Source organism: Thunnus maccoyii, chromosome 15 (assembly GCF_910596095.1).
Source record: "Thunnus maccoyii chromosome 15, fThuMac1.1, whole genome shotgun sequence".
NCBI classification, from domain to species: domain Eukaryota; kingdom Metazoa; phylum Chordata; class Actinopteri; order Scombriformes; family Scombridae; genus Thunnus; species Thunnus maccoyii.
In genome coordinates this window covers 18,521,469-18,544,068 of record NC_056547.1, presented here as the reverse complement: position 1 = coordinate 18,544,068, position 22,600 = coordinate 18,521,469, and the positions used below count along the sequence as shown (strand labels likewise).

The 22,600-nt window shown below is 40.0% G+C and overlaps 1 protein-coding gene across 2 annotated transcripts in view; it reads right to left on the bottom strand.

The window, feature by feature from the left end:
- Positions 1–4,272: 4,272 nt before the first annotated feature.
- gabbr2 (gamma-aminobutyric acid (GABA) B receptor, 2) overlaps positions 4,273–22,600 on the bottom strand; it is a 190,741-nt gene continuing 172,413 nt past the window's right edge. For both annotated transcript variants that reach the window (XM_042435126.1, XM_042435125.1), the window contains exons 14-19: positions 19,430–19,540; positions 15,733–15,957; positions 15,326–15,508; positions 13,064–13,193; positions 7,594–7,711; positions 4,273–5,167 (exon numbers count right to left, since the gene is read on the bottom strand). In XM_042435126.1, the coding sequence (XP_042291060.1) occupies positions 5,002–5,167; positions 7,594–7,711; positions 13,064–13,193; positions 15,326–15,508; positions 15,733–15,957; positions 19,430–19,540 (933 nt within the window). In that variant the 3' untranslated portion in view covers positions 4,273–5,001. The remainder of the gene's footprint in view (positions 5,168–7,593; positions 7,712–13,063; positions 13,194–15,325; positions 15,509–15,732; positions 15,958–19,429; positions 19,541–22,600) is intronic.

The window sequence follows — 22,600 nt, the reverse complement described above, 5'->3', positions numbered from 1 at the left end:
TCAAGTCTTTGTGGTGGCCTTTTTCAAGGAAGATGAAGAAGGAAAAAGAACTGAACAAATGAACGATGGCTGAATTCCATTTAGCTGCTTCGGTGTTAGGGTTCTGGTTCAGTGTCAGGGTTCTGGTTTGTGCATTTTCGTTCATGGTCACAGTCATGGCTTACTGGGACACTTGAATAAAATGGAGTTAATGTCATTAGTAACACCTGTGTTTTTCCCACTATGACAAGTCAAAATATCTGTTGTGAAAATGGCCTACTGTAAATGTTTCATTTAAAGATACAATTCTTATGTAATATTTGAGTGTTTCTTTGCACAAATTATATACAATATTAGCAACAATGTTCCTGATAAATGTCAGTCACTTTGTTACCTCAATGGCTGTGCAGATTTCAAGTTTTCTAAACAAACACTGCCCCAGTCTGTTTTGTTGGGAGCAGTCAAAACTCCAAAGTCCTCTGAACTACCCACTGCACACTCTACACTTGCTTTTTCCCCCTTGTGAAAGGAACATCAGTACAGCATTTGAAAAGTGTAGGAAGTCTTAGACTGAAAATGTGAATACTCATACAGAGGTGGCTTTATATTTGTTGGACACGTAAGCAACTGTGGCTTAACTTACATTAGCCATCTAACTTTTGATAGCCAGTTTGTCGAAGCAATAAAGCAAATGTCTACTTACCACAGCGTCTAAGTCCTTACTAACGTTTTACAAGCAAAACAAAACAAACATTACAAAGAGACACCAAATAACTACAAAGACACTCAAAACAATGACTAAATAAGACTCAAAATGACTACTAAGTGTCACCAAACAACTACAAAGAGACTCAAAATGATGACAAAGAGGTATGAGACACAAAAAACAACTACAAAGAAATGCCAAACAACTACAAAGAGATGCAAACAAACAACTAGAAAGAGACACCAAACGATTATGACATACAATAAACCACCACAGAGAGAATCAAAAATTGGTGGAAGGCCTTTCACATATCTGATCCTGTTGTCTCATAATCGATCCATGACGAGCAGTGTGGCTTCACTTCATCTGAGACAGACTGGATTATAGGGTGACCACACACTTTTTTTTGCGACTGTATGCACCTAAGGAGCTACATTTTGCTGATGACACCTTTAGCTACTTTTAAAGCACAAATTGCCGACCAATTTCTTATTGCTTGACTGCCTTTATATCAACATTATATGATGGAGAACCACATGAATGAAATGACTGTACTGCTGTACATCAAACACTTCTTGCAGATGAAACAAACATTGCGTTATTTTCAGTCTCACTTTATTTAACGATGATGTGAAAAGTAAAGGCTGTCCATAACATTCAGACAATAAAAGAAGAATGTTATTCAAATCCCCCCATAACAACTAATGGCTCCAAAAATGTTCAGGTGTTCCAAATGTGATACTTATTTTATACAACTTTTTCATATCTATACCTCATCTGTACATAACATAGTTACAGATACTGTAAATTAAAAAAACGACTTCCAAGTATCCTTGTGGCGTATTTGTGAAATATTTCCTACGTAAAAATGAGAATGTACTTAAAGATATTTTACATATACATATATATATTTCTCTATTCTTTCTGTTAACAGAAAACAAGTTATTGCCCCTCTTGAACATGTTGCATTTAACATAGGTTTTGTTTACCATTTTAAACTCTTAACGGAACTCAACTCCATGTGATAGCACATATCAAACTGACAGAACAGTAACAGTATGGACCTGTGTGTTTTTCCACTTATGTTATATTGTTATATTTTTGGACATGTATGTTTCGTGCTCTCCAGAAACCCTGATGATGACACATACAAAGATATAATTATATATGTACTGTATATGTCACTTTGATCTTGAAACTAAAAAGGTAAAAAGACCTGTGGCAAATACAAACCATCAGCATGATGTTATTTATTACAGGAATTATGAGCCCTTGACCTACCACAATTGCATTTGAACAATTTTTCATCCATGTTGAAAAAAAAAAAGAAAAAAAGAATCATAATAAAAGAAAAACCAGGGCACATTTTAAAAAACTAGAACAATACCTGATGATCTGCATTTGGCATTTTGGATGGACTTAAAAAAGAAAAGTCATTTTGTAATTTGGTAAATGCCAGGAGTGGGTTATTAGGATTGATCATTTGCTACCACCTTCACATTATTGCCCTCAGTGAATAACTGCTAAACCAGTAGCATAGTCGATATGATCATGTTGAGTTTGTCCACTGAGAATCTTGGCATTGACATGTGTGAGCTGATCAACAGGTTAAAAGAACTTAAATCCATGTTTTGTAAGGAAAAATACGTAAAATCAGACTGTAGATGTAACAACAGAGTGGATTTGTCATGACAGTTGCAAAAACAGAGGTAACTCTGTGAATTATACATTTTTATTTCATGCCGTCTTGAGAAAGCCAAATACCAAATATTCCATACATGGACACCATCATCAGGGTATCAGCAAATTGTACACAATCACATATAATGTAATATATAAAATGTGCGGTTGGTTCCACTTCTCCTGAAGGAAGAACCAACCCTCTGACAATGTCTCTCACTCACTTCGACAAGTGACTGTGATTCTCTGGTTGGCAAAGGTGCAGGAGAAGCCGTGACTCCTTGGAGGTCTGTGCTCGGGGTTTCCCTGCTCCTGTGCTTAGCAGGGGCTGGAAGGGGGAGGAGCTCTCACAGGAAGTCACCCTGATATGTCCGATAACAGGTGGATCTTTGCCAGCCTGTCTCCCACTTCATCTCTGTATCCTCCACTGGCCTTTCAACTAAAGACTGATTAACAGTATTTATGATCAGACACCAGCTTGCGGAGGAAATCCCACTCCAGCTGAAGTGGAGCTGTCAAGGATATCCCACACTGTCCCATGCATTGAGGCATTGAATTTAAATAAATCTATTACAAGTACAATTTACAGATGTGTGGCCAATGTTGTAGTTTGCTGGGTCAGCGCCATTATCACCCTATTATGTACTGTGGGTCCGGCAGGCTACAATATAAGACAACAGGCACAGCGCTCAACAAACGCCTTAAAAACTAAAAACCAAGACACCAATGGTGAAACATATGCTGAGAACAAACCCTCTCACACTCGATAAAAAGTCCTTTTTAGTTCTGGAGTCCCTGTTTGCTTTTCTCCTGCGTGAGGACAGTTTTACAAAAGAAAAAAAGAAAGAAAAAAAAAGACGACATTGTGTCGATGACCATTTTGCTCAGTGCAGCCTTCTTGGGCTGAGTTCTACGGCACTGAACTACATTTCCATAGCAACTGAGGTATGTTCACTGTTGCTAAGTGTGAAGTGATTTTTCATGACACTCAATATTATCTGTGAAAGAAGCCCTGTGTCTGTGCTTTATGCTCTATCACTGTGACCAGCAGTGGTGTCATCACCGTCTTGGAACTGAAAGCTTATTACTCGAGGCTCCCATGTGTTCGTTGTTTTCACTACAGTTTGTGGAAATTCAGGTCTACCATTTAATCCAAGCTAGTTGTGGAACTGGTAGACCTACATCCTTTCCACCATCACTTCTTGAGTTGTATTTCTTTCATTTTGGAGTCTTGTACCCTTTAGCCTTTGACGTGAACCCCATTGCCCTAAACTGCGCTGTTTAGCTGTGAGGGCTAGATCAGATGGACATCTTAACAGTCAATTGACACCACTCTGTGGGGATCAATATGACCAGGCCCGTTCCTAATGCCTTGTCTGAAAAGCACCAGAGCTCATAAGGTGCTCTCTTGCATTTTCAGTGTATATCTTTATGTGTGCATTTCTTGGCATATAACACACATAAAACAACTGTGGAACACTCTTGTGGAGTCTTTTAGCTCTATTGTCTAACATATGCAGCCTTGGAGACCTGTTTAAAGGCATAGCATCGATATTCTTTATAACATGCTTTCCGAAGACATATTAAGCAAGTTGTAAAATATGAAAGGCCTATGCAAAGTCTGATGTGAAGTCTTTGATGAAAACCAGTGGTGCAAATTGAGCAAAGTGGAAAAAAGAGCCATGTATTGTAAGTCAGAGGAATGGGCCCCTGGTACCTTTTCATGTTTTGTGACTCAAAGGCTTTGATGTATCTTACTTTGCTGCCCATAAGCAAATTTATCAACACACTGCAACTGAGCAGTAAAGTTACATGAACCAATTAATATCACTTTCATACAGATGTCTAATTCTTTGTTGGATGCTGTTTTTTTAAGCTTTCATTTGAAATTTTCATGACTACCTGCCTCTGTTACAAGCTCCACACTCAGAACCCTTTAATTGTCCATCCACAGCATATACAAAGCTTACAGTACATCAAAGTCAGAAATTATGATATTTACATGTCTCCACAAGGTTGGGAAGGGTACGGGGGAGTAAATTGGATGATTCCTTTGATGAGTTCTGTAAATTCCACACCGGCACCCAGTCACTGAAGCAGTGAAATACTCAAGTTAGATGACAAGCTCACACATAGCCGCGAGCACGTACACACAACAGATAAGGAACAAAAACAGACAATCCCCTCTGAAGCAGATAAGGCTACAGGTCAGGTCAGGGCTGGTCCACTGCTGCTCTGCTATTGGGGTGTCAGTGTGTTTGTGCATGTGTGTGTTTGTGTGTGTCTTTGTGTATGCTTGTGTTTGGTTGACTATGCATATGTGTATATGCCTAGGCAAAGGGGAGCAGATGAACAAGGGGACACTGCTGTGAATCATGGGAGTTTGTAAGGGTCATCCAGTGCCCACTCTGTCTCCTCTCACCCCTTCCTGACTGAGGGTTTCAGTTCTCAAGAGAGGCTGGTGTGAAGAGGTACGAAGAGTGAAACTCGGACCCGCCTCACTCTCTTCTCCCCCTGTCCTCCTTGTTCTGAGACAAAATACGCACATACGCTGATGATATCAGTCTATTTGTTGTAGAAAAAAAGAACCATATATGTCTCCTCTGCAAAGAGCCAGGTGGGGGAGTGAACGAAGCTCACAGGCCAGAGACCATTACCCGGTAGGAGGGGGGCATGTGTCTGTGCCGTGGGCTGGAACCAGGGCTGCCGTTGGGGCTGGTGCAGCTGGCATCAACCCCTCCTATGGAAGGTAAGTAGGCATGGTGCAGGATGGGCAGCTGCAAGGACAGTCGACGTTGTATGCTGCAAATAGAAAAGAAAAATGACACTGTAAGAGGTAGAAGGTGAGTAAGTTAATTTACTCAAGTACTGCAGTCCAGTACAACTTTGAGGTACAAATGCACATGTATATTTTGATTTTCTACTTTTGCTCTACATTTATCTGAAAACTGTAGATACTGGTTAGTTTGCAGATAACAATTTCACTAACTGTCCATTTTCATTTTTTGATCTGGGATAGAGGCACTCATAAAACACAAAAAAAATCTCAATTTAGCATTGTATTCATTATTATTCATAAAATGGTAAACATGGGTGCATGAGATTTTGTTTGTGTTTTTGGGATGTGGTTATCCCAGTTAATAAGCTGTAGTCATTTCATTAAAAAAACCCGGTTCAGTTAGAAGAATCTCACTAGTCTTACATTTAACTTTTTTTCTACTGTTTGTATAGCTATGGTTAGGGAAAGCCCACAGTTATGGTAAAAAAAAAGCCACCATTAATTACTACTCTGTCTCTGGCATAAAAGTTAAAGGTGCATTTACTTTCAGCTTTGCTACATAAAGAGCACTACTTTCTGCACTAAATATTGACATTGTATGTAAATTGCTGCAAAATCCTCCAATATGAAGTTAAACTCAAGGATGACTGGGCTGGATTTTACATACACTACATGAGATAAAAAGGTAAAATACAATGCCTTGTTATAAATCAAAATACTCAGCAGTATGTAAAGTAGTCAGCCTCTGCACAGGCCCAGTTAGATTAAAATACAGCCTACAGGTTAATTATCAATACTTTACTCTCTATTTATTTATATTTTAATTATTGGAAAGGACAGAGTTGGAAAGATCTAAAGGACAATGTTTTGGTGGGATTTAAATGCCAGTTAACTATTAAGTTTTTCACAATTTTTGTCAGTCAATTCATAACACCACAACACAGTGACAAACCTGGACAGAAACAAAGAAAGAACAAGATGAGAACAGACAGACAAAGTAAAGTTCATCCACACCCTCAGCAATTCTTGTAATTGTTTTCCCTGTATTCTTCATCTCCCTCCTTCTCCCATCCCGCTCCTCTCCCTCCTTGCTAAACTCCTAATCCACCGTGCCTCCCAGCATCTGGGATCATCTGACAAAAAGAACATTTCATGCTTCCGCCTGGTGTGACAGTTCGCACCCTACCCCGCCAGTGCCAGTGCCAGTGCCTGATGCCAGCCGTTTGCGAGGAAATTACATAACCAAATGCCAGTTATGTAAAAAATTAAAAGGGGGGAATGAAATTCAAGCCCATTCAACGATAGACCTAGAAAAATGTTCTTAATTAGGTGAACTTTGAAATATTAATGGTCCTCAGGCCTAGTCAGTTATCCTGACCTGTTCCATTTGTGATGGAAACAGTCTTGCTTGCTCATGGAGGATTTTCTTGGGGGGAGGTTTTTGGTGTATCATATAAGACACTACACTTAACAGTTAGATGCACCGGGTATGTGATTTTGCATTTGTCATGCCAAAAAGTGTTACCGTTCGTCCTCCTCTACCTTTACTCTCTTCATACCTCTTTTCTAACTTCTTTAGATTTGCCTCTTCTTTCTCTTTCTCTCTTGCTGCCTCTTCATCTCCCTTCCCTCCATGTGATCAAACATTCATGCGGCATGGGAATAGCTCCGAGTGTTCCTTTACTTCTGTTCTCCTCCCTGTCTATTTTCAGAGCTGCTTCCAATGCGAGCTGTAAATCACTGGTTACATAAGCCTCTCTGAGACTCTACCTCTTTCTTTCTCTCCTTCTCCTTATCTCTGTCTCTCTTTCCTATCTAAACATCCTTCTCTCTTAATCCATCTTCTCTCTATGACTGCCCTCTCCTCAATATTTTACCCCCGTTGTCTGCTGTCTCTCCCCTCTCCATCCATCTGTCCCTCTACGTTGTTCATCCTTCTCCTGGTTCTAGTTAAATGAGTGTGGGAGGGAGAGCTCTCAATGATGCATGAAGTGCCCCCCTCCTATGATGAAGTCGACATCCCTCAGCTTTGCTTCCTTATAAATAATAAGTGGATGTAGATCTGCATTTGTCGCATGAGTGTTTTGAGTGTCCCAGACCATCTTCTTTTACAAGTTGGGACAACAAATCAATCAGCTACATGTATACATGTGAATACATGCTCACGTGTATGCGCACGCTTGACTGTGAACATACATGCTACATTAAGTCCAGCATGGTGGGAGAATACACATGCACTCTATGTGGTAATATGTATGTTGATGTGCGTGGGTGAGAAAAGTACAGGGCCGGTTCATGCTTTTGCAGGGCTCTGTTGCCAGAGCAACCGCCTGAGAGCTGCTGGTGGTTGCGATACGTGTGACGTATAGTCTGATGAGAAAGCTGACAAGACAAAAGGGAAGGGGGAGGGACACAGGGGTAGAGGTGCTGAAGAAAAGGGAGATCTCACTGTTCGGGTGAGTTGATATCCTCCAGGGGACCTCTGTTTATTCTGGAAGGATCCATGGAGCCCCACTGCGCCTGAGGCTTCTGCTCCAAGTGGTTCTTCAGTATTGACTTCTCTCCATCTGCATGGAAACACGTGTAGACATCATAAAAAATATGATAGGGTGTCAAGTGGGCTGTCATACGTAATGGCTCAGTTGTTAGAAGTCCCATTGTGGTATCCCTCACATGCCTGGCACATGAGACACGACTCCAGGGGCATTTTCAGACACCCAGGACCAAATGCCTGAATCTGCACCAAGGTTTGTTGCTTCTGTTGTTGGGAGGGAGAGTAGTCATGAACATGCAAGATACTTTTTGCTTTTATATGCTATCCTGACTCCATTGAAAAAGTAATAAAAATCAGTTTATCCTGGGTGTGTGGAATGTCAATATGCACCTACCAAACAGATGCAATTTCTTCTTTGAGAAGGTTCGTATTGGTGCAACCAGTAATTTTTAGTGCATTCCTGATCTGCACCAGTGTTTACTAGAAGCTCTGAACTTAGAGATCGCTTTTCTGGGTCACAACATAGTTCAACAGCAGTTTTCACTCTTAATGGAACATACCTAAGAGAAATTGACTTATGGTGGCAAAATAAAAAAAAATAAAAAAAACCTTCCAGCATGTCTGTCAGCTGACTGTAAGCTAGTTAGTTACTACTTCCCCTAAAAGAAACAGATAATTTAATCAGATCTGCATATGCAGGGAAATATTTTAAGCACAACTTTTAAAAAACTCACACCTGTGTGGGAGAAATTCAAAAATTGGAAACGGAGGCAAAGAAAAGAAAGACAAAAAAAATAAAGAACCTCTATCCAGAGAGAGATGTGGAGGGGAGAAAAAAAAGGCTTCCTTGCATGCTTACATGATTTTTGCCTTCTCCTGATGTTGCAGATGATGGTGAAACACAAAAAGAATCGCAGTAAACAACCTTATCAATTTTCCAGAGCTGTACCTGTAGAGTAATGGAATGATCCCTTTTTTTTCCACTACAGATTTTCTCTCCAGTTGTCCCAGATTTCCCAGCACTTCCTGACCTTATCCACTGATCACAGCTCTCCATGCCCCTACTGGACATCAGAGCTCGCTGAACTATTTTAGAGCATTCTAGTCCTCTTTTCATTTAGAAAAAAGCCTAACCTTGTAGCTCTCATAGCTGTGTTAAAAGCACAGACACAGATATTTATACACTTCATTATGGATTCAGACGCAAAATATGTGTTCGTGCAACACACGAGTGTTCAGTTTTTTTCAAATGTCACTATAGCCTCCAGGTAGAATTTTATTAAATTTTTGAAGTTAAATGCTCAGTGTGCTCAGTCAAATAAATTGCCCTGCTAAATCTTAATATCTGTCCATTACAGTTTCTGTATTGAGAGCGCAGACTGAAAAACAGTTAAAAAAAAAAACATGACAATTTATTTAAATTACAACTAGTTGTGAGTCTCAAGCAGCTGCAGTTTGGCACTGACTTGGGTCGATGACACCTGGCTGATTCAACAGTAGGTCTGCTCAAATAGTCCAAAATAAACATTATATAAAACGCTCACAGCGCTGTCGATCAGTACCATAATGACTTCTATCTTCTCAGCCTAAAATCTGCCAATCTGTCAGAAAAACCACACCTTAACTGTCATCCGCTGATGTTCTCCAGCGTCGCCATGTGCTGGTACATATTCATGAATACAGCAAGAGACAGAGAGAGAGAGCGAGAGAGAGAGAGAGAAAGAGAGAGAGAGAGGTGGAGTGTTGCTTCTCACCCTTTGAGAGTAAGCGTAATCGCTGTTGACATGGCGTTCCACTCTTATAACAGCCACTCATTCACGGCCCCCAATACATTTAGACCAGCTCTCTTATGAATACTGATGACTACAGTTAGGAGCTGGCGATGATGATGATGACTGTCAAGCATTAGCAGATTGAGGCTGGGAAAAAGTTTATATGCTGGTGATCTTTAAAGGGGGCTTAATGACCTGTGATTTTATTTCCATAATGTGTGTCAGATTCACATTTGTGAGCAGCACCTGCAGTAATGTGCTGTCTCTCTTTGTCTGAACTCTCTTTCTTAAAACTCTCCTCGAAAGATCATTATCGAGGACATTTCAACAACCTGGAGACTGAATATGTTTCTCTCCAACTGTTTTGTAACAGCTCACTTGCATAGACTGTATGTAGTATGTAAGTGACACATGATCAAGGACCTCAGTGACCTTTCATGCTTGTTCTGTTCAGCCAAATGCGAACTCTACAGCAACAGAGGAGTAGCTCAGTACTCATTCAGGTTCAATTCCATTTCAATTCCGTTTGTACTCTCTCTCTCTGTTTCTCTTTTTCTCTAGCCCTCTCTGTGTTTCTCTCTTTTATTCTACAGTACTGAGTAATTAATTGAATTAATTGAAAGGCCCTCTATTAGACAAAACCTCTTGTTTATGCATACAAATGAAAAAAGCATCATTTCATAAATTTCACTTTGAAAATAAAATATTTTGGGAATCCCAAAATTATTGTGTTATGCTTCCTCACTAGAGGACTAGATTACTTACAGAGAGCCAGCTAGTTTCTACTGAATGTTACTTCTGTCGGTTCAAAATATTACTTGAGGACAGTAAAAAAGACTTGATATGATCAGGAGTAGGTACCTATATAATGAGTAAGACTTCACATAAGACTGCCACTTTCTGTTGCTTTGATGTTTCTGATCCTTATGCTACAGATACTGGATTATTTAACAATATTCATTCATTAAAAGGATTATTTTTCTACCAGCACTTATTCCTTGTTTTTTCCTGTTGTGAGAGATATTACGGAAAAAAAACACAAAAAAAAACCAAACAAAAAAAAACAGCTTATGTGTCTCTAAGCCTTACAGAGAAGCTGAACCTTTTTCAATTTTTGGAAGTGCTCTGCTTTGCCAATATTTTCGCTTTTAGCTTTTAGCTTTCTGTATTTTTCTCCTTTTCCTCCCTACTTAAAATGACCAGTTCCTCATGTGCTGTGGTCTTTGTTGCTGCTATCTCCCACTGTTGGTCAGGGGAAGATGCAGGTATTTGTTCCTTTACCCAGCACAGATTTGAAAATGTGACTGTATTTAGTAATCTAGAACTAACGGAGAAGACAGATATAGATTGTGAGTCACATTATTTTTATGTTTCTATTAAAAATCTCTCTGTAAATGAATATTTATACAGAAAGGTATTTGGCTGTCTCTGTTATCCCCCTGACAACTAAGAGAGTCAATGCAAAGATTCAGTCTAAAATAAATGTATTTCTATGAGCCCACACAATTTGAATTTTGCTTCACTAAACAGCCTGATTTGCTGACCAGCTGCCAGCTGCCGCCAGTACTACAGAGAGATATGCTAATTACTGTAAGTATTGTCAGCTGACGTCATTATTTTTTATACATTTTTAAAATCATTTCAAGATTACTGAAAATATAGTCTAAGGGTTTAGGTTTTAAAGGGCACACGTGAGCCATGATACATTGTAAATTAATACAGTGCACAGAGCACAGAGCTATAACAGTTATCATGTAAAACCTTTCAAATCACTGAAAAGTATTTGGTGCAGTATGCTGGTTAAGATTCCTTAAAGGATAAATATAAGAAGGTCAAAAATCTCACAGATGGTAGCTCATTTACTAATTAATTACTAATTTAAAACATCTTGGCACTGACATCTCGCTCTGTGTTCCCTAAACACAACATTGAACTGCTTCATCAACCAACTGTGCAACAACACAGACATGTTTTGATTTCAAATCTACATTAAATCAACCCCCCACCTCATATCAATTTAAAGCCAGACACCATTTGGACTAAAACAAGACGGTGTTTATGTCTGTGTTTTAAGCAGTGTGTGTTTCTATATGTGTGCAGATACAAAAAGATAAAAGGCATAGAAGAAGGAGGAACAGAAGGAAGTGGAGTACAAACTAAAGCACAAAGAAGAAGCAGCAGAGACGTTGCTCTGTGAATGTGCTCATTAACTTCCATCAGTTCATTGTGTAACTATGAACTTTCACAGATGAGGAACTTCTCAAACAATTCCAGCACGCTGTGCTCCCAATCCGCAGAACGAGTGCAGCTGTTTCACTCTTTTACCTTCCCAAACTCAGACGGATCCATTAGACATCCCTGAGAGTGGCTCCGTGCTGGCGTGTGCATCAGATGAGTTGAGTCTGGCTGCTGTACATCAACATCACCCTGCATTTGTTAAAATGGTGCCTAATGCAAAGCGACGCTGCTGGGTTGTAACAATTCAGTGATTCGATTTGAGGCATCGGGCTTCATAATGTCAAAGATACAGCTGCATCAAATAAACAGCCTGTATGAAGCAGAAGTCGGGAGGGTAAATTGACACAGCGTCTCTCTACTGGAAAAGACAGATATGACACGATGATGATAATTAAGCTTATTCCTTGTGTTTCCATATGTGTGTCTCCCCTGGTGCTCCCTCCCCGTTCTGAGCTCTTCTTGCCACCGTTTTCTCAAGTAGATAGTTCAACAGACATTAAACGACACCCCAAACACCAAATAATTAACTGCAAAATCGAGTGTGGACCCATTTTTGGCTGTATAAGAAAGGTGGGAGACTTGATAAAAGTGTGGCTCCAGTATGTGTAAAAGTTGCCAGGCAGCAGTGGAGTATTCAGGTACTGTCGTTAATCTCATGACTCATTCTAAGAGACGTCACAGACATGCTGTCAGACAGAGCGCTCCTGGGTTTGGTCGTCACCTCCAGCTGACTGGAGCTCCAGAAATGGAAAAAAACCCATAAAAATATTCCTTCAAGTTGCTGCATTAGAATCCTTCACTGAAGCCACTGAATATGCAAATATAGCATACGTGTAAATGTAAACCACTTTAATGTAAAGCACCAGTCAGAAGTTTGGACATATCTTCCCATACTCTTGAATGAGAAAGCTTTTGACCGGTACTGTACATAATTCTATTTATATAAGTAAAATGTGCACCAATATGTGCAAAAGTGAACCACATTACAGAGGTAAACATTACATATTACTGCATATACATGAGTATTGCATCACACTGAAGCTTCATGTATTGTGAGACTGGACTGAATTATATCATACAGAACTGTTGTATCTGTGGTGCATTAAATCATTTGTTCCACACAGGTGTTTTCATACAATTAAGTCAGATTAATTAGATAAATACATCTTAATAAACTACTGCTATCTTGTTTCCAGTAAAAATTATTTGCCATCTTGGATTTTCCATTGGTTGATTGCAATGGAAATCATCTGCACTTCATTGGAGTAGTGCGTTACTTGACACCCACCTTACATCAGCATTGTTTCTCCTGATCACTCTGAGTGAGGCTGTATTTCCAAAAAATTTCAGGTAACAGACTCACTCAGATACCCTAACAGGACTGTGATACATGACCATACCAGCCAACATCTTACCTTTGCCATCTGTGAAGTTACGTATGCTGAGGATGTTGTTGGCGTCTGGGTAATGGTTCTGTTTGATGTAGGGAGTTTTCTCCGGGGTGTCCTGCAGTTGCATGGTCACTTCCTCCAGCTCCTTGTCCAGCTTTTACAAAAAGAAACAGAGAAAGGATTATTTATTTATTTATTTCAAGAAAAGAGAATTATTATATTAACAACTATATTGTTTATATGTGGAAAAAGTCAGTACGTAACTGTCTTTTATGGCATCAGGTTTGCATAAATCACTCACTAACAACTGATCATAAGTGGATTACAAGGTTACCAGCCAAATATGTCTGATCTATGTAGAACAAAATCCTGCAACTGCTTCTTTACATAACAAAACACACTGTTAAATGTTGAAAGACTGCTGTCTGCCAAAGACATAATAACTTTAATTGTCCTCCAAGAGTGTCTGACTACAGTAGCTCTTCATTTGCTGCAGCCATGAACAAAAGCAAGGACAACAGCAGTAATTCATCTCTGAGAGATCTGAAAGAAAGTCAACGTGATTGCTCATGGATTTTTCCAAATGTCACTCAATGTCAGTATTACTGAACATTTTAAAGAAATGAATCAGAGAGAAACATACAGCTTGACTCATAGACCCCCTTAGTAAAAACACAATTTATGAAATGGATGATATTTGTAAAAGAACTGGCTACAGGACAGGAAGTGTTTTTAATGTGTTAAGTTCAACTGAGTTGAATCATTTACTCTTCCGTCTCTTGTTGTTGAACCTGTGCTCAGTTACCTTTAATTAGGGACCGAGCCTAAAAGGCAGAGGACTACTGTAAAACAGTAGTCCTTGCCTAAGGACCCTAGTGTTTTTCGTGTGTTTGTTTCTTTCATCCTAAACATGCTCAAAAACTCACCAAATTTGGCACACACATCAGATCTGGTGAAAAATTAGATAAAATGTAAAAATCAACTCCTAAAGTGCCAAAATGTGCTCTCTAGCGCCACCTATGTAAGTAAAATGGCTGCTACAGCCCGTGTGGAATGTCGTAGAGAGATCAAACAAAAACTCAATTATTCATCTCACCAAGACCTACAAATCATACACTGACACCCCTGACCTAAATCCAACAGGAAGTCCACAATCAGACTTTCAAAGTAAGACTTTGCTCGATTTTGGACCCCGAACAAACGCTATCTCCTCCGAGGGTGTTAATGGTATCGGCTTCAAACTTTAATACATGACTTATTACACTGTGCTGAAAAATTTTTTTTTTTAAAACTTTGTAATAACTTGAACGGTTTGGATTTTATAAGCCCTGAAAGTTGCAGTGCCACATCACCCTTACAATGTAAAACAATGGGGAGGTATGAACTTTGTGTCAAACAGAGGCTTCTGACGTCTAAACTATGAGTCTGACCACTTTCAAACCTGTATCAATGGAATCGCAACAAAATTTCCTACTAAAATATGATTTTTAATGTAAGATTTGGCCAAGGTCATGGGATTTATGAGGATATTTCACAAAAAGCATACTCTAAAATCCTCCTCTCCAACTGCTCCTGGTGATGTCACTCCCTCAGTGCTGTGAAACATTCCGCAATACACACTCATTATAAAATCACAGGAGGAGCAAGAAAAGACTTTAAAACTCACACTCTAATATCTCAAAAACAATAAAAGATAAAAAACACATGTAAATTCAAGATTTATAGGTCAAAGTCTCGTTCAAATGAAGTCTGTATCTAAAACTATGTGGAAGCAGTAAATGTTCAAAAAGGTGTGGGTTCGCTCACACTCTCCATTCAAATATATGAGTATTTTTCTGTGTCCAGCTGCAGTTACTTATTGTCTCTACACACCTGACAGTACACATTTCGATTAAACTTTCAAAATAAAAGCACACTATATTTATAAGAAATATCCCTCCCAAAATGATATGATCCCGACGGGCCAGAGTGCAAGTTCCCGACCAATGCTGCTTGCAGCTTTAATTATCAATACATTTTTGTTAACTAACATTCTTTGTTCAAAAGTAGTTGCTTTGCATTCCCTCTGCAACTCCTCTGATCTCTACTCTCAGGAGTTGGAATGGATCCCCCACGTCTTGTCATAGAAACTACCAAAGACACCTAATCCAGACTCTACCCTGGGTTTCTGCCAGCCCACATCACACTATTCTCTTCCTTAACTTTCATTAAAAACACTACTGCCCAAGCAGCGCTGTCCTGTCTTGTAAAATGCTGATTGTTAAAAAGAACATCCTTGGCTCAGACCTCTGTTATCCTCATGCGGAGCCGGTGGTTGTCAGTTTGAAGCCCGTCCAGTCGCGAAGTGTTAGTCTGGTTGACGCTGGTGACGGAGGTGGAGGTCTTGGAGTCTTCCTTCTTTTGGTTCTGGGTGAATTTTAATCTTCGGTTTTGGGTGGCTGCGTCTGGGTTGGTTCTCATGGTGATTAACTGGAAGATTGGGTATTTATGGGTATTAGTCACAGCTGCACTCAGGGATAAAATTACAAATAGTCTAAGAAAGCCACACATAACTGTTTACGCTGCATTTTTAGCTTCCAGGACTTAGTGAAGCGTGGTGTGTGAATGTGGTGATAATTAAAGACTCTAGTTTTTGGCAATGCAGAGTTATCCACTTCTGCTCACACACACTCCTCTTTCACACAGAGACTGACCTTGGGAACGAAGACCAGACAAAGCGTGATGGTGCTGCAAAAGATGATGACCAGCGCCACAATGCAGAACTGGACATTGGGCTGGTCCCTGGTCAGAAAAGACACTGCAGCACCGATGATGCACATGATGCCGACGTTATACACACTCATCCCGATGTATTTGCTATCATTGAGAGCAGGGATGCTCACATTCCTGGTCTCCCATGCCAGGAAGCAGCCAAACAACTGTCAGGGAAAAAGAGAAACAAAAAATGTTGAATAAGAAGTTAAATAGACATCTCTGAACAACTGAAGGTAGTATTTGACTTTGGTTTCAACTCATTTGATTGCACACAGTTAGTCAACAGTATCATCTATCCTCACTATTTGAAACAATGCCCTTTTCTCCCATTTTGCTGCTGCTAGTCTAAACAGAAGAGTTCTGTGAATCTGCTCTTCCTCAACGACTGGTTGTGTGTCTCAATGAACTGAATTTGAATTGTGAGAACTGAATGTGGAAGCATATAGATAGTTGAATCTTCAATTTGGGTCAAATACAGTTTCAGAGCAACCGAATTAAATTTCATGATATTACATTCAGTTTCAAATTTAATGGAATTCAGTTCCAAACTAATTTCAAATTATGCTATTCAGATTCAGTTTTTCAATGCAATTATTCAAGTTGAGGCGATTCAAATTCAAATATAAATAATTCAAATTCAGTTTCTAGTGACACATATTTCTGCCCATAAAAGAGCCTCATTTAGAGCAGCCGTAGGTTTCATGCTTGTAAAATGTGCATTTAGTGAGAGTGAATTGTTTGTTTGGGACATTAGAGGTGTAGAAGCAGCAGCCTGCACGGCCTGCTGAATAATTCACTGTGTGCTGTGTAAGGTGTCCTGCCTGCTTATTCTAAGTCTAAATGAGAGTTCGTGGAATGACAAGCAGCAGAATTAAAAGAGCAGTCATCAAGGATTAGTGCACTTCAGGTGTGTATGCGTGTGTGCACGAATGTGAGGTTACGGTGAAATGCGCATGTGCGTATTCATATGAGAGCTTGTGTGTGTGTGTGTGTGTGTGTGTGTGAAGGCAGGGATGACTCAAGCCTTAATGCTTTTTGCTTTGCTCTCTCTCTCTCTCTGTGCCACACACACAGATGAGGGCTCCTGTCAATCACTCCATACAAACTTTTTCCTACCCCCCCCCCCTTTCTTTGTTCCTGTCTCATGATTTTACATCAAAGACATTTTTCTTGTTACCATTTTCTCACTCCTTCCATCTCTCTGTCTTTGACATTTTTCTGTAGTATTTCTTACTCAACATCCTCTCAATCTGCTCAGGATGATTTACTGCTCTGTCTCACTCCTTCTCCTTTGCCTCACCATGAATGTGGTGAGGTTTGCATAATTTATAGTTGCTCCTACTTTACGGAGGTTGTCAAACACATCATGTGATGGGGAAATGGAAAATTTTTAGAAATACAGTATGGCAGTTTGGTTCGTACACCACATGTCCACGTACAGCCTAATGGCTTGAACCCTGTAGTGACATTTTGAATTTAAATATTGAAATATTATCATTGATAGTCATTTGTTGGTGGGTGTTGTTACCATTCCTAAAATCCAAGATGATTTCTTTAGTTTTCTTGATGTTCAAATGAAAAAAAAACTGAACCTGCACCAACCAACAAACTGATCTACCCACACCCAGTAGCTGGTTTCATCATCATCTTGAATAAAACCCATCGCCGTGTCATCAGCAAATTTAATAGTAACATGATCAGATGCCTCTACATTCATTTGTATGTAGAGGGTAAATAAAACTGGAGCTCCCTTGTTGAAGAAACTGTGGAGAACACTGCCCCATTTACTCTGACACACTGTAATCCGTCAGTCAGAAAGGACTCTACCCATCTGATGATGTTACTATTTACTCCTAACTGCAGCAATCTCTCCATCATAATGTGGGGTCTTATAGTATTAAATGCAGACAAAAAATCTACAAAAAGAACGCAAGCATATCGTATGGGCTAATCAAGATGACAATAAATATTATACAGCATATACAAAAAGAGCATCCTTCGAACTCCCATTCCTATATGCAAATTGTAAGGGGTTAAGTTCATGTTGCACTTCCCTAAGGACATGGTTTAAAACAATCCTCTCGGGGCTCTTCGTTACAATTGATGTTAAAGCAATTGGTCAATAATCATTTAAAACAAAAGAGACGGTTTTGACATTTTTGGTACCGGCAGTATGAGTGAAGTTTTCCATGCCCTGGGGATATGATGTGTATCAAGTAACATGTCAAAAAGCTGTCCAAACACAGGGCTAAGTTGTTCCACACACTCCTTCAGAACCCTATCTCTGATCCTGTCAGGACAAGCTGTCTTTCTTGGATTGATCTTTTTAAATGTTCTACAAACCTCCTTAGCTGTTATGACCTAGTGCTGGCTACAGTCAAGTTGTTGCCTAATTACTTTACACTCAGTGGGGAAATCTGATATATCAAACCTAGCATAGAATGTATTTAAGTCATGAGCAAAGGTCAGATCATCCCCATTGTTCCTAACACTTTTCTTCTCCTCTTTTCCTACCATTGTGTACCTTCCACTTAAATCATTACCCCTGATCTTCCCCTCAATCTTCAACTTGTTTTTATACTTGCAATCTTTGGTTATTTGCCTTATTTCCTTTTGTATAGCTTTTGTTGAGGACACATCCCCCTGTTGAAAAGCCCACTTTTCCTTTTTCAGTGCTACTTTGAGTTCCCTATTTACCCAAGGTTTATCATTTGGAAAAACACTCCACTTCTTAAGAGTTCTTAGCTCAGGCTCGCTGGTTTTGAGCCTGTTTGTAGTGAGGAACCAGGTGGACCATCTGGTGATCCGAGCCCCCAACGGGTGGTTTCGGATAGCCCCTGTAAGCATCCTTAATATTACTCAAGCACAAGTCAAGTGTCCTCTCCCCGCAATTAACGTATTGGTAAAAGTTAAGCATCACATTTTTTAGGGCACAGCCATTGAAGTCCTCGAGTATAAGCTTAGGGGCATCAGGTGCAATGTTTTCTAACTTAGCCACTGTGTCATATATTACACTTGCTGCAGTCTTGGTGATAGCATGGGGGTGAATATATAGAACAGTGATAAACACTTGCTGAAACTCCCCGGGCAGGTGGAAAGGTCTAAATGACAGGGATAAAAGCTCAATGTCCTCCGAACAATAAGAGTCTCTGAGTGTGCAGTTGCTGTTCCATCTCTCATAAATATAGACATAAACACCCCCCCCCCACCCATTACCTGTGACAGTCCAGTCTTATAGGTTCCCTAAACCCTGTGACCTGAAGTGTGGAGTTGTCTCCTTAAGCCATGTTTCGGTAAAGCGCAGAAAACAACTTTCCCTATACTCACAGAGGTACCTCACAGCAGTCTGAAGCTCCATGAGTTGCTTGGGGAAAGCGCAAGCGTTTGCTAGAATCATCATCGGTAGAGGTGGCCTACATCCGCGAGCACTGGCCTCTCAATGGCAGTATGAACAGAAGGCTTGCAAAACTGTTAACCTATTTCTGTCACACAGTTTGGAAATATTTATCCTATATGGCAACAATATTAAGAAAAAAAGGCATCAAGCTTCAACCATTTACATTTAGAAGAGTATAAGTGTGTATTTATGTGTGTGTCCAGATTGTGAGTACATGATCAAATTTTGTGTTTTCTCACCATTAGCAGTCCCTTGTAGGCATAGACAATACCCAGCCAAATGGTCATGTGGGTGTTCTCACAGTGCTCCAAGAAGGGACGGATGGCTATGTCTCGGCCTTGGGGGTCCGCCTGTTGACAACACAAACAAATGCAGAAAGAGAGGAAGATAGTTGAGTACAACACCCAAAAAAAGTACTTTAAATGTTTTGGGAACACATAAGGCGGCATTTTCCTCGAGGAAAAATAAAACCAAGATAGAAAACCAAATCCTCAGAAAGTCTATGAACTGTTTCCACATTAATATTCTCTTTGCAGGTGTTCTTTGCTTCACATTCAGGTACAAAAGCTGGACAGATTGTCCGCTGCTAGTCAGAATGAAGGGTGTCAGTGATCAAACATTCAGGCGTGTAATCAAACTGTGTCCCATCATGGCCACTGGGCTCCTCCAAAGTCGGCTGAAGTTAAATTAATCCGTGCTTAGGACGCTAATGGGCACGACTAATGAAGCTTATTCATTAATATGATTTACACCTCCTCCTTTCTTTCTTGTTTCAAACTCAGTCTCCGTCACGCTATCTCCATCTCATCCGGCCCCCGTTTCTCTATTTCTCTCGCTTTTGTTTCATTTCCACTTGTCTCTCACCTCAGTTGGTGACACAGGTGACTTACGGGGCAAATTAGCACCTGAGGTGGATATTAATACGCTAAAATACGTCACCTTTCCTCTTCTCTTTCCCACCCTTTGTTAGGCAAAGCTTTAAAAAGGTTTTAAGAAGAGCATTAGTTTGGCCTGCATGGATTTATCTAAGGCCCTACCAATTTATCAAGTGTGGGACATCTGGGCAGGGCTGGGCATAATGCCATGCTGCTCTCTAGGTGTGTGTGTGCGTGTCTCTTCAGGCTTATTTACAGTAAGACATGTCTAATGGCTGAGCAGATAGTGTGTGTGTGCGTGCGTGTGGGTGTGTGTAGGCATCTACAATATAGTGTTTTGCTGAAATTCAGTTCATAAGCAAATTCCTTTAAGGCAGAAAGCAAGATGAGGAAAGATGAGAAGAAGGAAAATACTGAAATATTATCTTTGTTGTCATCCTCATACATACACCAAGTGTGTACTTTGTTTAATGTGCCTCGTGTAAATGCTCTCTACCATTGATAAACACACACTTGCACACACACATCCCTCAATGTGATGCAAAATACCTCTTCCCCCAGTCATTTTTACCTCCATATTCTCCATTCAGCTCACATTAATGGAAATTGTAGCTATTCATGCGTGCCTCTATAACCTTGATGGATTTACATTAGTGGTCCTCTATAGGATGATCACTTAAAATGGGAAATTGGTGCTTAAAGAGCTACACTGATTCACCCAATAGAGTAGGGAAATTGGTCCCTACCGTATAACTTCTGCATATCCATGAAGTGTTGTATTTTAGTACAGTTTTCTAGCTTTAATTCCCACAGCATCTATTTCCTGTGTCTCAGCTTTCACAAAATGTTTCTCATTCAGCTGTCTAATGCGTTCAACATTCAATCTCGCAAAGGATTACGTATGCAGTTGCACATCACACGCAGTTGGCAAAAAAGGCACAGCGACAATATAGCAGGCAGAACACTCCCACCCCCCCAAACACAAACACAACTGTGGTGTAAAGTGATCTTTTCTGCCATCTGCGGAACATCTCCAAAACCTCTGATGTGTCGAAACTGAAATGCATTAAAGAGAGAGGATTGCTTCAGTGGCAGTGAGTTCACACACTTTGTCAAGGCCCTCTTGTAAGCCCTTCTGAGAGTTCCCGTGGCAACTGCGTCACTCATGTCCAGTGTTGGGGAGGTTACTTTTGAAATGTAATAGGTTACAGAATACTTGTTACCCTGTTATCAAAGTAATGTAACTCATTACATTTGATTACTTATGCTTAGAACAATATGCATCGATTTGATTGGCAAGAGGCGGTGCAAATTCAAACAAGAGAACCAATCAAAAGCAATGCTCAAAACTTGAGCACATACTGCCAAATGAATGGAACCTGCCTAGACACAAAGACAGCTCCTTGTAAGCCACCATACCCTTGATGGTGTTGCACTCTTTGCAACACCACCTTTGTCCCAAAGGCTTTGCTGACCCACGTTGTCCGAAAACATGCCAAAAGAAGGCATTCCTGTATGGCGAAAAGATGCAAAGCAACAGAACGAATGTTATATTCTACATATGAGCTTTTAACTGAAAAGAAGCCTTAAAAGCTATTAAGGACTTGGAAACGCAGGAAAGTGGGGCAGAAGATGACTCACAGACAGGAACCACAATTAGTTGACACAGAACAGGAGAGGGATCCTGACACTGAAGTGTGACCTTTTCAATGAACACCTACAGGTAACCTCTTCATGAACATAATATTCCACTTTTATAATATTCCACTTTATTTTTAACTTAAGCAGTGTGTTTGGACTGAGCATGAGAGAATCCATTCATCAGTTATGCATGAGATGCTCTGGTCTGGCCAAGTCTCTGGGTAGTGGCTAGTGGCAGGAATCATTTCTGGTCAATTTAAGTGATAAATGTCTATATTTTATGTAAACAATGAAGATAATTATTCTGCGTGGTACTGTCCACTTTGAACTATAGTAGGGGAGGTGTGGCATGCAAGATGAAGAGACAGTCTTCACTTCTTTTTGCCTTCCAGTCTTCTTAGAAAATACTCAGATCTTCAGAAAAGAAACCATTAAAAACGGAGAAGGGCAAGAAGAACAGCATCAATGCTCTGTGGCATTTGGTGTTTTGATGATGGTGGTGGAGGGCGCTGTTGAACATATCGCTCCAAAATCTCCCATAGATGTTTAATTGGGTTAAGAGCCGGTGACTGTGAAGGCCATAGCATAAAATTCACATAATTTTAATATTCATCAAATGATTCAGTGACCCCTTGTGACTGCCTTTGTTATATTTCTGTACTCATTTAGTCATATTTTTCCTTTAATCTGTCACCAATCTGTATATCAGTGCTGCCTTTACTCAGTGCAAAGATCCGAAGGCATCATCATGTACTGTAGGCTTATTTTTAAACGGACAAGCAAAAAAATCCAGTTATTTATACTGAAATTTTGACATCCATTAATTGTGCAATAGCTATACCCTATAACTACAGAAGGTACATGGTTTAGTATCAGTTAACATGCAGAATGATT